General features: G+C 38.0%; 1 protein-coding gene across 1 annotated transcript in view; it reads left to right on the plus strand.

Annotated features, from left to right (window-relative positions):
- LOC107590664 (SH3-containing GRB2-like protein 3-interacting protein 1) overlaps positions 1 to 17,606 on the plus strand; it is a 76,624-nt gene that overhangs the window by 38,049 nt on the left and 20,969 nt on the right. The window contains exons 2-11 of the mRNA XM_016279565.1: positions 3,262 to 3,325; positions 4,245 to 4,269; positions 4,766 to 4,786; positions 4,965 to 5,027; positions 5,163 to 5,220; positions 5,480 to 5,658; positions 10,933 to 10,944; positions 13,833 to 13,844; positions 14,684 to 14,705; positions 14,840 to 14,939. Of these exons, the coding sequence (XP_016135051.1) occupies positions 3,262 to 3,325; positions 4,245 to 4,269; positions 4,766 to 4,786; positions 4,965 to 5,027; positions 5,163 to 5,220; positions 5,480 to 5,658; positions 10,933 to 10,944; positions 13,833 to 13,844; positions 14,684 to 14,705; positions 14,840 to 14,939 (556 nt within the window). The remainder of the gene's footprint in view (positions 1 to 3,261; positions 3,326 to 4,244; positions 4,270 to 4,765; positions 4,787 to 4,964; positions 5,028 to 5,162; positions 5,221 to 5,479; positions 5,659 to 10,932; positions 10,945 to 13,832; positions 13,845 to 14,683; positions 14,706 to 14,839; positions 14,940 to 17,606) is intronic.

Below are 17,606 nucleotides of genomic sequence, written 5' to 3' on the forward strand. Positions count from 1 at the left end.
CAATAGCCCCCGGGGTTCGGGAGTTACAGGTTGTTAAATTCGCGGTCCGGCGCCGACCAATCAAGTGATCCCAAGAGGCTACCGATGTGCGGAGGGTGGCGTTTGAGAGGGCTCCTCGAGCTGAAGGGATCCCCAGAATTTGGTGGAGATCCGCCGGCGCGTTCGCGAGATAGTGACACCAGTCAACACTTTCACTTCAGTAAGGAGGTCTCTTGCTCAGGCAGCAGCATTCAAGCGTTGTCTTATTCGACCGCAAGTGCCGCGAAGTGGACTTCACATGAAATTCCGCCATGATTCCAGTTCCAAGGGAACGTACACGTTACATTCATAGGGCATTAAAGTGCGTGAGACGTGAATTTATATTGTATTTATTTACAGAGGTATATTATGTCACACTTCACACTTCCAACCCTCTACATTGCGAGTAAATCACTCGCATATGTGACTAAATCTTCACTCTGGGCGACTAAATGATGTCTAATATTAGCCACTGGCTAATAAATTCTCAGATTTTACTTGCCAGCATGGGAGTTGGAGGCTAAGTATAAATTTAGCACAGATATATTTTCACTCACCGAACACTGACTGAGCACTTCAGAGTTTCACTCTCCGTCAAGCGAAGCGATCTGTGCTATTTTTCAGTTCATCTCAATGGATGAGCAGCGCACCTGTATTTGACCGTAAACTCTAGTGTGAAGGCACTTGCCGTTGCTTTGTCTCACACACAGAGAGAGAGAGAGAGAGAGAGAGAGAGAATTGACGTGCTACATGTAAATTATATTCTTTGTTGTATTTTCCTGTCAAAATAACAACGCTCCTTTGGAGTTCTTCAGCTTTTAAGAAATGCCGCTTTCTCTGGTAGTGGGCGGGACTAATGCGCAAATGGCAATCCATTGGCTGGCGCTCACTTATTATCGTCCCTGTTTTGATTTCAGCAAATCAGTTTGAGCGACCACACACAACCTTATTAATATTCATGAATCCAGCAGCTCATTAATCCTTAGTGCGTTTTATATTGTTCTTATTACTAGAATTCATATCATTATTATCATCATTATCAGTCTGGCAAGTAAACTAAAAAATTTACTAGCCAATGGCGATTCAATTGCCAAGGTGTCCGTAGAGGGTTGACTTCTTTAGTAATTTTCGTCTGTGTGTGAAGACAGTAGCGCAAATCCATGAATGAATGTTCCGAAGTGAAATAAACTTCAATGGAATAAAGTTGAATGGAATTGAATTGAATTAAAGTCGAATAAACTTCAACATTACTGTTCAGTGCACTGATGTCAGACTCATTTTGGATAATGAAGTTTATTGTTAAATTGTTAAATGCCCTGCCTCCATTACATATTTCTGTCACGTCATTATAAGTGTTTGATCACCACATTTGAGCAATCATTGCAAAAAATGTATATATATGTGTTTATGTATATACTGTATTCTATATATAGTACCAGTAAAATGTTTGGACACACGAATGGGAAAGTGTCCAAACTTTTGACTGGTACTGTACTATAATATATACAAAGAATATTTTTTACTCCCTAGTATCGGTATCGGCCCCAAAAAAACCCATATCGGTCGGGTAAATTGAGTTTGAGGATGTTTTGACTATTTAAATTATATGGGGACCATGATTAATTTTACTCCAGTGTAGGGGTGTGCGATATCACGATTTTTGATCATGGACGATTAAAATGCCTCCACAATCTGCTTTTATAGAAATATCATAGTATTCTATCAGTTGCAGTTCTGACGCCTCCATCTCAATATACTGTACAACACGATATACAGTGCATTCACATCAAATGTTAACTCACGGGACACTGCACTTGTTCGCAATCACAAAATTAAATGATTTGCATGTGCATTAAAGCCTTGGCGGTTAAACATTTCATTCGCACATTGTTCTGTGCTTTTTCTGAGCGTGTACACCTGAAATATGCGCACACTAAAAAGCCTGTCAAACAGCAGCTGATTACTGGACTAAGTTATCTTTCGCGTTTGATTGCGCCAATACTGTCAAAAACACACAAGGTTTAGATTTAAGCACAGCTGGTTATTACTAAAGTGAAAGTAAAGAGTTGAGAGGAAGAGGAAGTTGCCTGTATATCATATGCGTATATGATGTGTGCAGGTCTTAAAGTGACAGCAGATGAATAGTACTAAATATGTTACCGCCTAAAGGGATTGTTCACCCAAAAATTACAATTCTGTCATTATTCACTCACTCTCATGTTGTCCCAAACCTGTATTAATTTTCTTTTCTTGTGCTGAACACAAAAGAAGATATTTTGAAGAATGTGGGTAACCAAATAGTTGCTGGTCCTCATTGACTTTGATAGTAGGAAAAAAATACTATGGAAGTCAATGGGAACCAGCAACTATTTGGTTACCCAAATTCTTTAAAATGACTTTTATATTCAACAGAATAAAGAAACGCATTAAGGTTTTAAACAACTTGAGAGTGAGTAAATGATGACAAAATGTTAATTTTTAGGTGACCTATCCCTTTAATGTTAACAAACCACAAAGAGGGAAATCACTCACTGCTCTTGACTGTAGAACTTGAATACAGTTGCTTTAATAGGAATCAGTGTATAATTTATGCAGTAAAGTGTAGCCTATGTAGTGTTTTATTTTTATATTTGTTCATTCAATTTCTTGAATGCTACCGCTAAATACACCTACTATACCTGAAAAATAAAGCAATATTTGTTTTATTTGTATATCATGTGTATTTGTAATGTGCATTTTTGTTCTTAACAGATAAAATAATGACAAAGATTTTTATCTTCACGCACTTTGGCCTAAATGTCTGCCATTCTTTTTATTTTAGATTTTGTTACCTTGTAAGGCTTTGTTTTTAAAATAGAAAATGTTTTTTGGCTGTACTGCTCAGACAACTTGCAAAATAGTAAAACCAACATAAAAGAATCATGATAAAATCATGAATCGTGATTTCTATCTGTCTTATCTGTCTGTCTGTCTGACTTTTTTGATGAATGTGTTTAATGCAAATGCTTTCTTGTCTGATGTTGGTGATGCTGAAATCAATTTTGTATCAGCAGTCAGCAGTGTGATTCAATAACGGATTCAGTTCATTCTTTGATCTGAAATGTCAAAGGACTTTGGACATGAGCCGTTTCAGCATTCTCTCTTTACAAACATCCACCCACTTACATTCTGTCTGTGAGGCTGAACTGTGTGTTTTTGAGCCATATCAGATCAGACAACTAACAATATCTCCCCACACCACAGGATTGAAAAAACGCACCAGGAAGGCCTTCGGGATACGGAAGAAAGAAAAGGACACTGACTCTACGTAAGTTTCACTGATTTATATACCAGAATTCAAAACCTATAAAGCCTGCTGTATGAATTTGATATGAAAATTTCTAATGATCAAAACCTTTCTGAAAACCCTGTTTTACACAGTCTTATGCCTTCTGATGTCTGATTGGTAGTTTATACTTTTTAGCAAGTAAAATCGTCCCCCTTCAGGTAATAGTAATTGTGTCTTTTTGCCTTATTTTTTTTACAGATTTAAGTAAGAATAACTTAAATATTGTTAGGGATATTTAAAGAAGGACACCTAGGTTTACTTGATTATCAATACGTCTTTTTTTGTCCTCCACAATAAAAATACAGAGATTTTAAATATAATCTTTCTAAGACCTAGAATTTGGAGATATAGAGTAACAACTGATATGTATATGCAATTTATGCCAGTATTATTATTATAGATTTAATTGACATTATAAGTTGTAAGAATTATAGCTTACTTTATGGCCATATAAATATCAGTAACTGCACTAAATGACATATTTTGCTTAATGTGGGCCTTTTGTTTCAATAAACTTTTCCATTCCAAAAAATTTGATTTGTTTGACTATTGTCTCATATGTCAGACCTTACAGGATTAATGCACTTATTATAATAGTAGTGCTTCCTAAGGCAGGCTGATGGAGTTCTCTCACAAACCCATCAACATAATGGAGCATTTGCTGCTTGCACGCTATGAATCCCTGTCTCCTGCTTCAGGGTGCTATAGATGATGCCTGTTTTGAGAGCGTGTGTCTGTTTGGGGCCCAACGCACAGGTGTTTCTGTGCCTCAGAGCGAAGCCTGGCTAATTGCTTCTGTGCTTGAGTTGATAAAAAAAGAGAGGCTTGCATGTTAAGTGCGTATTAAAGACCTCTCTGTCTCTCTCTTTGTCTCTTTCTTTTGTTTTCCCTGTTTTAGGGGGTCACCAGACAGAGATGGTGGAGTAAGTGCCTCTTAACTTACAGCATCATTTCAAGAGCCATATTTACTATTTTGGAATTTGAATTGATGTTTGTTTTAATTAGGGCTGCCAAAGTTGATCATTAACAAATGCAATTAACCAAATGTTTAACATTGTTAATGTGTGTATTCAATTCACTCCCTTCTTTGTGATTTCTGAGAAATTATTTATTGCCAATTAGTTATTTTGACAAGTGCATTAAAGGGATAGTTCACCCAAAAATGAAAATTCTGTCATTTGGGTTTGGAATCACAAGATGATTGATATTTTTGGACTCAGCGTCATGAAAATAGGTCATGTTTAGGCCTGTTTTGCAAATCCGTACAATATTTTTTTATGCAGGGATTTGTAATAAGTGTTAATGTAAAACATTTTCATGTGAAGCCTAATTGGAAATATAAATAGTCTGACATGGTGAAAAAGTGTAATAATTCAAATGATGTCTTTATTTTCTGTATGATGGATGTCCATGGCACAGGAGCCCCAAGAGACTGAATTGGTACTGAAAACATATAGAGACAGCATTGTTCTATTGCTTGAAGTCTAACGCTAGAACTGAATACTCACTAAGCACCTGTAGATTCCCCCAGCGGCACCCCTAAATAGGCCAAACTCATCTAATCTAGAAATCAGTGAATCTGAGTGATGTTACTAAAGTTGTGTTTTGATTTGCTCAGCCACAGAAAAAGACCAACGGGGCTCCAAATGGCTTCTACGGGGAGATTGATTGGGATAGATATGTAAGTCCATCTTTTTTAATAGCCTGATGATACTCCGCAAAGCATGGCAGTTCAAGCCTACTACATTAATGTCTATTTAATTTAAACTATCAAAAATCTGTAATAAAGACTGACTTCAGTTCTTTTCTATTGCAGAACTCGCCTGAGGTAGATGAAGAAGGATATAGCATCAGGCCAGATGAAGAAGAGGAAGATATCCTTTAATTTTGCCATAAATTAGTGTTATTACATTTTTTTTTTTTTAAATGATAAAAAAAATGTTGTGAATGAAAACAAAGCTGTGAGGTATAGAGACACAGTCTGTTCAGTGCTTTTTTAATGTTTTAGCTTTTTTCACCTACTGCAGCTTTTCTAACTTTACCTAACTTTTTTCTTCTTACATTAAGTTCTATAAAATTCAGTTTGCGTTGTAATCATGGCAATTTACAACTGGTCCCTTAACATCTCTCCACCAGCCCCTAAAGAAAAGTCTCACTTTTTCTCCTCTAGTGAGTCTGAAGAAGAGGAGGACCACCGCAAAAAGTTTAAGATTAAAATCAGACCGCTGCCAGCAGAAGCTAATATTGCAGCTCCCTCAGTAGATGAATTAAAAGCCTCCATAGGCAATATAGCTCTGTCTCCCTCGCCTCTGGTGAGTCCAGCCAATGTTACCCATGCATCCCAATCTTATGATACTGTTTCCTGTCACTTTTCGTACTTTAATATCACTTGGCAATTGTCTCTGTTATGTTTTGTGTTAAAGGTTTTGTATTTTGTACTTATTTTGACTTCCCTTATGAAAAGATACTGTGAAAGTACCTTGGTAAAGTGAGGCTTGTACATTAAATGTAGATATATAGTATTCCACTGTATAGTATTCCATACAGTGAATGTATACTTTAATTCTTTTGCTGTCATATTGTTGTGAATAAGCCTATTGGGTCAAGCTCACACCTGCCTTTTCTGATTAATATTGACTGTAACTCTCAGCGCATGTTTGAGAGCCAGTTTGAGAGCGCTTTGTGTTTCTGTCAGTAAGGAGAGGAAACATCCTGTTGCACTGTTGCAGATTTTATTTGCACTGTATAAGGAAGCTCATGAAATGGAGGAAGTGCTTTAGGTTCTTTATTAACCTTGTCAACTCACTTTTATAGTCACATGATGGCAAAAGCCACAAGCCAGACTTGGCTTACAGTACAAATGGCTTGTTTTTTGTGAAGTGTTGCTTGTAGTGTGTGGTTAATATGAGGCTATCACACTGTTTAGGCTGTTTCTAGAGAGAGCATCGTGAGCAATTCAGATGGAGCTGCCTGCCATTTTAATAGTCCAAAAACGCCTGCCATTTCACTAAAAACATTTTTGAATTTCAGCAGTCAACATAGCTGCATCCTGTTAATTAAAGCTCTTTTTATGAGCTTTAAATGAATTTTTAGGATGTACCTTGAACAAGAAAGTCTATGTTTGTGTGCCTTATATATGCAGCATTTAGGAGATGAATATGTCTGTGTGGGCAGCACATCTATTCATTCTCCACAGGCTCAAAACAGACTCCTTTAACAAAACAATATTAAAATTAAATTACATTTTTCTTTTATTCAACAAGGAAGCATTACATTTGGCCAAAAGTGGCAGTAAAGTCATTTACAATATTACAAAAGATTTCGATTTCAAAATAAATGCTGTTGTTTTGAAATTTCTATTCATCAAGGAATCCACAAAATTCACAAAAAATATTATGCAGCACAACTGCTTTCAACAATGCTAAGATATGGAATACTTCTTGAGCACCAAATCTGCATGAGAAAGATTTCTGAAGGATCATGTGATGCTGAAGATGAGGAGCGTCTACTGATAAATTCAAGTGTGCCGTCACAAGAATAAACTACTTTTATTAATTCAAAATATATTAAAATAGAAAACGGCTATTTAAATTACAATAATATTTCACAGTTTCACTGTATTTCACTGTCAATAAATACAGATGACAGAGGATACAGCCTTTGCTGATAAAATTTTCCCAAGCCTCCATCAGATTTGACTATATAATTTTAATTTTTGTAAACTCACAACAGAGAATATCCTGAGAACATCTGGTTCATATGGTGTTTGCGGTTAAAAAAGATTCCAGAAAGATTATCTGTACTTTAATACTGACTTTTAAAAATGTTTTGCCAGTGAAGTCATCTAAAGTTCATCTGACGGAGGTCATTCAGATGAGAAATGGCATAGATGAGTCTTATCTGACTCACTGTTGTTATCTGAAGTCAGAGTGAGTAGGAGTTTCAGGTGGAGCCTCGCACTGAAGTGTCACTCTGTTCTCTCTCAATAATTCAGCTTGGAAACTAGGCACAATGGCTCCACTGCATGGTGCGGCAAGCCTATAGAATGAGCACAGGCATCCAGGCCAGAGCCTGTCACATGATGAACTTGCACACTAAATTATTCATGCAGGCAAATTCATGTAATTCCGTCAATGTGCTTTCAATCAATCTTACTCTGATCTACAACTCAGGACCACGTGCTGAGGTGTTTCTTGTTCTGCCTTGTTCCTAAAATTAATTGCCACTCAGATTGGTCTTTAGCTGTCACAAAGTAATTATCTTTTCTGGGGTTTTCATTAGCTCTTATTCCCAAAGTTAAATTTGAATCTGCACATTTATGAATTGCTCTCACAGTATGCTCAATGAATGCTAAACTACTTTGAACTTTGAGCAGATATACTCCTAAAACAGTGCAGTTTATTTAGCTATAGCTAGCTTTATGAACACTGAATGTGTAGCTTCTTAAATCCATGATAAAGTGACAGTTATGATCTGATGTTCCAATAGTGAATTGTTATTCTTTTTATTTTTTTATATAGCAGTATTGTGTTATGTCAGGAACTATATCTTTGAGCAGAAGGAAGTCACTAATGGGACTGAACAGGATGCTCAAGCAAATAGAGCTTTGAAAGCACCACAAAGATAAAGTTGTTTAGTTTCCATGCAGTAAAATGTTCATTATGATAAGCATCCAGTACACTACTGTTTAAAGTTTGGGTTAAATGTTTTCAGTTGTGCTTCTTTATATTTTTATAGAAAAAATAAATTTTTTCAGCATTCCTTGAATACAAAATTAAAAAATAGCATGTATTTGAAATAAATATTCTGTAACAATATAATTTTTTACTTTTGATCAATTTAGTGCATCCTTGCTAAATAAAAGTATTAATTCCTTTCAAATAAATGGACAGTACTGCATATTCAGGAAATGTAAATAAATAAATAAATGCTTTTTAATGCATATTTTGCATAAAAATTTTACTTATGTTATATCCCAAAATTTGCATAAAATATGTGTAACTAATAGTAAATTTTTTAGGGAATTCATCCAAATGTCTTGTACTTAATTTGTATTTTAACGTTGGAAAAATGGCATGCTTTAAGCAGTCTTATTTTGACTGAAATCCACTTTGTCCAGTATATTGGAAAGCCTGGCATTCCTTCCTCATGAATTAAACATTAGTCACATGCCCATCCTGTGCCATGGCAACCTGTGCGTATGTGTGTAACGATGGTGTTGGATTAGCCATGAATACGCATCAGAAGAAAGTGTGAGCAAAGCTCTACAATAGAGATCGTGCTCTCGTTGTATAAGAGTAGAGTGATAATTAATTCAGAAGATATATTGCATCCAGTCAGCCACCCAGAACACTGGGAGAGATAACTGTAACAGTGGAGTTATAGTCGCGCGAATACAGAGCATAAAGGTATGGGGGTTTTTATATAGCACACCTCTCGGCCAGGTGCTGGGTTCCAGCTGGTGTTCATGTTTTATTGATAAGGTTTGCTTCTTTATTAAGCCTCTTGAATATGGGCAGTCATCCAACAAGAGTTAATAAAGCTACACATGGGAAACACTGTGTGCTCAGAACTTGTTTGATCATTAGACCGTCTTAATTCCAAGCTGTGTGACAGAATGTAGATACGTAGCAAGCTGGAGGGATTTTTAAAAGAAAGAGCTCACCCAAACTAACAAAAATGTAATTTGCTCAGCCTAATCTTGTTCCAACTAGTGTTGCTTTCGTCAACGAAAATTATGACTAAATATAGTCGTCAACGAACCTTTATCACGTGACAAAAACGAGACGACACGAGACGAAAATGCTGGTCATGTGACGATGACGATAATTAAATGTACAATGCAATATCGTTGACGAATAAAAACGAGACGAAATGTGGCTTACAAAATAAAAACTATGCTAAAATGTCTCTTCATTTTCGTTGACCAAAACGAGATGAAACGAAATGTTCTAATGTTATTTCGTCTCGTTATTATTATTATTTTGCAGTATTTCTGTTTCCTGTGTCTCCTTCAGGGGCTGCATCAGGTCACACTGCGCAGACGCAGGCGACGTCACTTCCTCAAGCCCCACTCGTGGAATTATTTAGAGAAGTGTTTCCCAACCGGGGTGTCTGTTAACCGTTATGCTCATGTGTCCTCTGATAATAATAGCTTTCTAAGATTAAACATTATTTGGATAATTGGTAAAAAAAAATAATAATCTCTTAATAACCCTACAAAAATACACTGAGTGAGCAAAACTTTATTTAATTACCATTATAACTATCTCACAATGTTTACATATGAATAAAAGCCTATAAAATTAAAACAGGCCGCCAAAAACAACACTAGTTCCAACCCCTCTATTTAAATCCATGGGAATAAATATTTTAGAATGTCCAACTTTTTTATATAATTATAGAGTGAGCTCAAAAACTATTTAAAAACACCATAAACCCATAAGGCTTGTATGCTACATTATACGTTTTCTCAAGCATTTTGTGTGAAGGGAAACAATAAAAGAGCCGGTAATTAAAACATTTTTCCCTTTGCAGTAGCTTTTAAGTGTCATTCAGTTCAAATATGGTGCATTGTTATGCACCACTTTTATGCACCACTCTGTACTTCCATTCAAAAGTTTGGGGTCAGTATTTTATGTATTTACTTAGGAAAAAAATGTATACTTTTACTCAACAAGAATTCATTAAATTGATCAGAAGAGACGGTGAAGGCATTTATAATGTTACAAAAGATTTATATTTCAAATAATGCTGTTCTTTTAAATTTTCTATTCATCAAAGAATTCAGAAAAATGTTTTGCAATTGCAACAAAAATATTAAGCAGCAAAACTGTTTTCAGCAATGATAACAATAAGAAATGTTTTTTGAGCACAAAATCATTGAAGACTGGAGTAATAGCTGCTGAAAATTCTGCTTTGCAATCTCCGGAATAAATTACAGCTTAAAATATATTCAAATAGAAAATAGTTATTTTAAATTATAATAATATTTCACAGTATTGCTGTATTTTTATATTGTTATAATATTACTGTATATTTGATTAAATAAATGTCTTAATGAGCATAAGAGACATCTTTCAAAAACATTAAATCATTCTTAGAGACCCAAAGCTTTTTAGCGTATATCATTCTCTGTGCTCAACAGAAACACAAAAATCATATGGGTTTGGAACAACATATCAAAATTAAATTTTTGGGGTGAAATATTATGTGTTAAATGAGGATGTGGGTTTTGTTTTTGATTTTTTTTTAGCAGCATTCATTTAAATTACAAGTAAAGACGTTCATTCAGGTCACTCACTGAGATCTTGATCTGTTGCCACATTTCACTAATCTGCTTATTAGCTGAGATATATTGTGTGCTGGAGGCGATATCAGTGGCTGACACCAAAAAAGTGACAAAATGGATTTGCAGAGTGTTGCATCATACTGTGATCTGTGTGTACACATTTCTGCTGTGTCATTCCTCTCAAATTCCTCTGTAATGTGTTTGTGCATGCTTACCAGCACTATACTAATGTAGATCATGCTCCCTCTTCTGTCTCTCAACCTGTCTGTCTGTTTCTATCTACTGGCTGATATAGAGGAATAGTCCGGTAAGCTGTTTATACATTGTCTTACACTTTGTGAGTGACATCTTCATACGTTTCTCAGTTGGCATGGTGAAGGTTGCATGCACTGTGATTAATAAGCCATTAAGAACTGATTTTAGGTCAGTTTGGGTGTTTACGGGTGAACTGTGGAAACAGACAATAGACTCTAGTATGGAGCCATTTTAGTCTCAATAATAATTCACGCAAAAGACATGATGCACACATGCGTAACCAAATTGAAAATAATTAAATGTTAAAAAATAAAACAATACCCCTTAACTAGGCTAGTTAACTGAAATGATCAACTGTACACACCTCTGCTGAACTGTGACTTGAACTTGGTCTCGCACTGATGATGCAACATCCAGGTAGGCAACACCCAGGGCACGCGCCTCATAGGCCCACAGCAGGTTATGATTGGTCGATTGACAGTCAAATCTGATTGGCTAAAGAGTATGAGTGACCCGTGGGGAAGGAGTTTGCTGCCAGGAAAGTCTCAAAAATATGATTTGCACATTCACAGTCCATGATGAAAATTTTAAACATTCAAAACTTTTTGTGCACAGTTGTACATCTGTGAATTGTGTTTTGCGTTTGTGAAACAGAATTTATGAATATTATATATATTTATTTTGTGCACATAAATTGGTTTTTGTGAATATTTGTTTTCATACACATTAATTGAATTCATGCATGTGAATTTGGTTACGCATGTGTCTATCATGTCTTTTGCGTGAATTATTATTGAGACTAAAATGGCTCCATACGATAGAGATGTGTATAGGGACTATACTGTTTACTGTTTATGCATGGAGAGGATACAAAATAAGCTTAGAGTTTCACAGCGAGACTGAAAATTGATTAAAGGGGTCATATGATGTGATTTCAAGTTTTCCTTTCTCTTTGGAATGTTACAAGCTGTTCGTGAATAGATAAGATCCCTAAAGTTGCTAAGAGATATTCTTTATAAAAGTTAAGACTTGTCCACGCCCTCCTAAAACGCCTAATTTAAACACGTCCCCACAAGTCTACGTCACAATGTGGGAAGATTTACATAACACCGCCCAAATGTTCATGCAAAGAAAAAAGGCATAACTTTGATTCTCGCTGTAGTATTGTTGCCGCCACCATATCGTGGAGATGCTGTGTGTTTCATTGTGAAAGCGAAACTACTTTGTTTGGCCTTCCAAAAGAGGACACAACTAGAAATCTGTGGTTAAGTTGTATTTACAACACTGTTCCAGAACAGTTCAAACCAAATATTCAGATGTGTGCAACGCATTTTACTGAGGACGAGGACTGTTTCCTGATCCTAGGAGAGTAGCCTACAATGCTGGTGTTCCAGTGAATTCAGTTCCCCTGTTTCCCCTTCGGCGCACATGCTGACCACAGTCTATGATGCTGACAAATAATGCTGACTCACAGCCTGTAAGTACATTTTCATATTTAAAGGATTTGCCACTGACGATTGAAACACGAGTCGTTTCTCCGATCACAAATGCAGACTTGGTTTTATGTTTAGGTGGCGCAATGCAACGCAACGCGTAAAAAGACAGTATAAGTCATTATAATCAGTAATTATGTCCCCACTGGATGCAACAAATGCCTCGTTTGTAATGGGTTTTAATGTTTTTGTCTCATCGCTCCGGCCGGGACACGGCATCAACAGTATGTGAGGGGCGTAACATTTCCGTCTCACGCTTGAGGTATTCGGCCAATCTTTTTCAGACCGATGAGTTTTGTAAAAATCGACGCGTTTCAAAAAGGCGGGGCATAGAGGAGAAACAATAATGTACAGTATGTGGAAAATAATGTTTTTTTTACTTTAAACCGCATAAACACATTTCATTTCACCAAATACACAAAATAATGTTCTTTTTAGCAACATCATATGACCCCTTTAAAACATTAAAGTTTTTGGTTGCATGCCAGTCTTTCTGCTTGTCTACTGTTGGCTTCGATTAGTGGTGACCATTGCTTACAGTCTATAGGATTAGACTTTGCCACTGGTACATCAGCCTGATCACTCAGCACTCACGAGCCAGACTGAACTCAGAGCCCTCGTTCCTGGACTTAATCCAGCTGTGAAGAAGGGAGGAATAGGAAAAAAAGAAAGATTAGTTTAAATTGGAGTGAGCAGGAATGTCCCCAGCTAGAGTGATTGTCAACAGAAAATGAACTTTCTTGTCTTTTTTTTTGCATTATAACTAAATTTTGTCCAGGAGTATCATGACCATAATTTTTTTCGTTTGTCATACAGTATCTTTGCAACCTCTTTGAAATGACTCATGAGCAGTACATACTTTCTATGCTTTTAGATCCTCTGAAGAATAAACAGTGCTGAGACAAGCAGCACTGCACAGGTGCAACGTTGGCAATATATGCATAAATACCATTTTCATGAATTGCTGAAAAGTGCCTTTTGAAGCAGAGTATTTCCAAGTTATTCATAATAGCGCTAACATAAGATGAGATCGTTATTGTTATGTGAATGTTATCCTCACAGTTCCGTGAAAACTATCCTTCATGACATTCAAAAGCAAAAAGCTGAATTTTAAATTGGAACTTTTAAGATTCAAAAAAGGGCACAAAAGACAATAAATAGTATTATAAAAGTGCCCAATATGACTTGTGTTCCATATTTTCTCCAGCTGTATAATGGTTTTATGTGATGAACAAATTGAATTCTTTATTGAATCTTAATTTTTTTAACTTTGTCACTGACTTCCTTGGGTCTCAAAATGAAAGAATCTTTAAATAAAAATCATTATTAAAGCACATCATAAAGGTAAACATTTAGGAACAGAGGTTGCTTTTGATCGAAGTCTGTATTACTGATTTATCACTTTCTGACCAGGTGTCTCTTCTCTCTTCCTTTTTGCTGGTCACAGAGACGTAGCCCGGTAAGTGTCTTTTAACATTATTTTTCTGTTCTCCAAGTGCTTGAACCACTTTGTGATTCTGTTGAAACAGTTATACAGAAGCAGAACTTTTGAAGATACCTTTGTTAAAAGAATAGATGTTTAGAGAAATTTCCATGTAATGATATTTCCATGTAGAAATGCAAAGGTCAGAATCAGTTTTTTGTTAATAATGATTACTCTTTATAGACATTACTATTTGTTAAAATTAGCACTTTTATTCACTTTCTCTTTCACTCAAATGGTCGTTTTTAATTTTTTGTTAAATTTAAATTAAATGGCACATGTGAGTAAATATATTGCTTACTCGTGTGCTATAGGAAAAAAATGCTTGCGTTGGAGATCAAACTAATGCCTTTTTATGATTTGTAGTCTGGGTGTTGTAGAGCCTTGCCTAAAGCAAGTTCTTAATAATAATAATAATTTAAGTTCTTAATCTAAATATGATATATCTGAATATCATTTCATATTTTAGTGCAAAGAATGCCGTTTTGATGATTGAAAAAACGAATGCTGTTCTTCTATTTGAAATTCACAGCCACCATAAAGAACCTGATGTAATTACATTGATGCCAGTGTTATTTGTTACTAATGCATCAGTGAGTTAGATAAGAGTCAATCATAGGAATCAGCGCTTCTGTCAGCTGTAGAATGCATTATGAAACAGAAATTTACAGGGCATCAAGGCAATGCCTCTGTCTGAATTTGACTCACCATTCCCTTGATTAAATTGACCCAAAATGCACTCTTCTCAGCTGATGAGAGATATGGTGTTATGAGCTTTTAGTCTTATGAATGTTTTGGCCTTCTGTTTGTTTCAGGGGCTGGCAAAAAGAAATCCCAGTAAGTACACATAATGCAATTTGTTCTTGGGTTTATGAGTTTGATGTCTATGTCGATTCAAATCTGACACTAAATAGTTGTCTGGCATTAGGTGCAGTTTATTTGCATTCATTTGATCATGCTGTTAACCTCAGGTGAAGAAATTGCACGACCGAGACGAGCTGTTCCAACGCCTGCACCAGCTCCTGCCCCTTCCCCGACACCTGCACCTACACCCCCTCCTGAGCCTGCTAGGTATCTATACGCACACTTACACACTTTATGAAACAGTAATTTTGTTGTTTCCAAGTTTATTATTGTTTTGTTACCTAAAATAAAGAAAAAAAATGTTTGCAGAAGACCACAAATGTGCACACAAAAATTAAAAGATTAAAAATTATAGAGAAAATTATTTTTCAAAGCTGGATGGTCGGATTGAATTAATCTTCCAAGCCTGACTTCAGACTGCATTCTGTAAAAAAATGCTCGATATGACAGGAAGTGAATGTCTAAAACTCAGGTTGGCATTTAGGTGCAGGTAAATTACATTTTGTGGTTAAATGTTGCATTTTAATACTAAATGTAGTGGTAAATATTTATAAGATAATTTCATTCTTCTCAAGTACTGCAGTATGCGGTGTCATTGTGAATTTGACAACGAAACTGTTAACCTGAATGGTATTTTTTTGAGTATGGTGCAGTTCTGATAAAGTGCAGTGTGTGTTTGTTATCACTTGTAGATGGAGCAATTTGTGCTGGAACTAAAATGCCTGAAATTGAAACTAAACAAAAAAAAGTATTTATGTATCATTTAAGCATTTAAACTAAGTAAAACTTTGTTTAAAAACGTCTCCAGGTTACGCATGTAACCATGGTTCCCCAAAGGGAACGAGAAGCTGCGTCGAAACACTATGGGAACGCCTTCAGCATGACCACGCTCTGAATCACATGTAATCAGTCCAATGGATGGGCGAGACGTCACGGGCGGGGTGACGTAACGACCAGGAAGCTTAAAAGCACGTGTGGTGGAACTGGCGTCAGCTTCTAGGAATGAAGCAGGCGCTCGCAGGGATGCCGGAAGTATGGCACTGAGACGCAGCGTCTCATTCCCTTCGGGGAACCATGGTTACATGTGTAACCTGGAGACATTCCCCTTCAGGAACTCGGGCTGCGTCGAAACGCTATGGGAACGAGAATGCCCATGCCGCCAGACTTACAAATCCCTGCCTAGTGTGGAAGAGCACAGCTAAATTGAGAGAACGGAGCCAGGAGTGGCGCAGAATGCAGGTAGGCACCTGACAAAGTAGGCGGGGACATCCCGCTCAAAGGCCAACTTTAGAAGGAGTGAGTCTTTACCCCCAATGGAGAGGGGAGATCAGAGGACTCGAGGCTATGGAATAGCATCCTGATCCACCGCTTATCAAAAGCTTCTCTGACTGGAGGCCTCAGTGCACCATGGAAACGTGTAACTAGGGGGTGTCTGCCCACTGACTGGCCACCAGTAGGCCGCAATGGCCGCCACGTAGACCTTTAGGGTGGAGTGGGTCAACCCTGCGGAGAGACGGGCCTGCAGGAACTCCAGAACTGTACCAACCGGGCAGTCGACTGGGTCGAGCTGGCGGTCTCCGCACCAAGAAGTGAAAAGCTTCCACTTCAGGGCATACAGTTTCCTCATAGAGGGAGCTCTGGATTGGAGGATGGTCTCAACAACCTCGGTTGAGAGACCGGAAGCTACGAGTTGTGCCCCCTCAGGGGCCACACCCATAACTTCCACAGCTCCAGGCAGGGGGGAATATCGTGCCCTCCGCCTGTAAGAGGAGGTCCCTCCTGACGGGGATCTCCCATGGACTCCACAGACCGCGGGCCGAGCGGCTACTCATGACCGCTCCCCCAACCAGTGAGGGGCACATCCGTCGCTAGTGTTACGTGGCAACAAGTAGCTCCCAGCACCGGGCCCTGAGACAAGAACCAAGGTTTCCTCCACATGTCTAAGGCACGAAGGCAGCGCCGCGTGACCTTGAGTATTGGTCTTGAGCCACCACTGTAGGGGTCTCATGTACAGCAGGCCAAGAGATATCACATTGGACGCAGCTGCCATCAGACCCAGCAGTCTCTGAAACTGCTTGACAGTGAGTGACAGGCCTTCTCTCACTCTCTTGACTGCCGTGAGGATCGACTCGATCCGAGCAGGGGACAAACATGCCTGCATCGTGGTCGAATCCCACACCACACCCAGATAAGTGGTCCTCTGTAAGGGAGAAAGCACACTTTTCTTGGCGTTTAGTCTTAACCCCTACTCTTTCATGTGAGCGAGAACTACATCTCGATGACGAACCGCTATCTGCTCTGAATGAGCTAATATCAACCAATCGTCTATGTAGTTGAGTATGCGGATGCCCTGGAATCACAGAGGAGCCAGAGCAGCATCCACACACTTGGTGAAAGTGAGGGGTGAGAGTGCAAGGCCGAAAGGAAGAACCCGATATTGGTAAGCTTTGCCCCCAAAGCAAACCTCAGGAACTTCCTGTGATGAGGAAAGATGGAGATATGGAAGTTTGCGTCTTTTAGATCGATCGTGACAAACCAGTCCTCGGACCTGATCTGAGACACGATTTGTTTGAGTGTGAGCATCCCGAACTTCAGTTGCATGACTGGGCGGTTCAACTGACGCAGATCTAAAATGGGACGCAACCCTCCATCCCTCTTTGGAACAATGAAGTACCGGCTGTAGAACCTGGACTCTCTACCGCAAGGAGGGACCACCTCAATAGCCTCCTTCCTCAAGAGAGTATCTACTTCTTGTTCCATTATCAGAGCCTGCTCGGGATCCACCAAGGTGGGGATAACCCCGTTGAACTGAGGCGGAGGAGAACCAACTGGATTCTGTAGCCTCTCTCTACAGTGTGCAGGACCCACTGAGAC

Source organism: Sinocyclocheilus grahami, unplaced genomic scaffold (assembly GCF_001515645.1).
Source record: "Sinocyclocheilus grahami isolate Dianchi unplaced genomic scaffold, SAMN03320097.WGS_v1.1 scaffold131.1, whole genome shotgun sequence".
Lineage (NCBI taxonomy): Eukaryota > Metazoa > Chordata > Actinopteri > Cypriniformes > Cyprinidae > Sinocyclocheilus > Sinocyclocheilus grahami.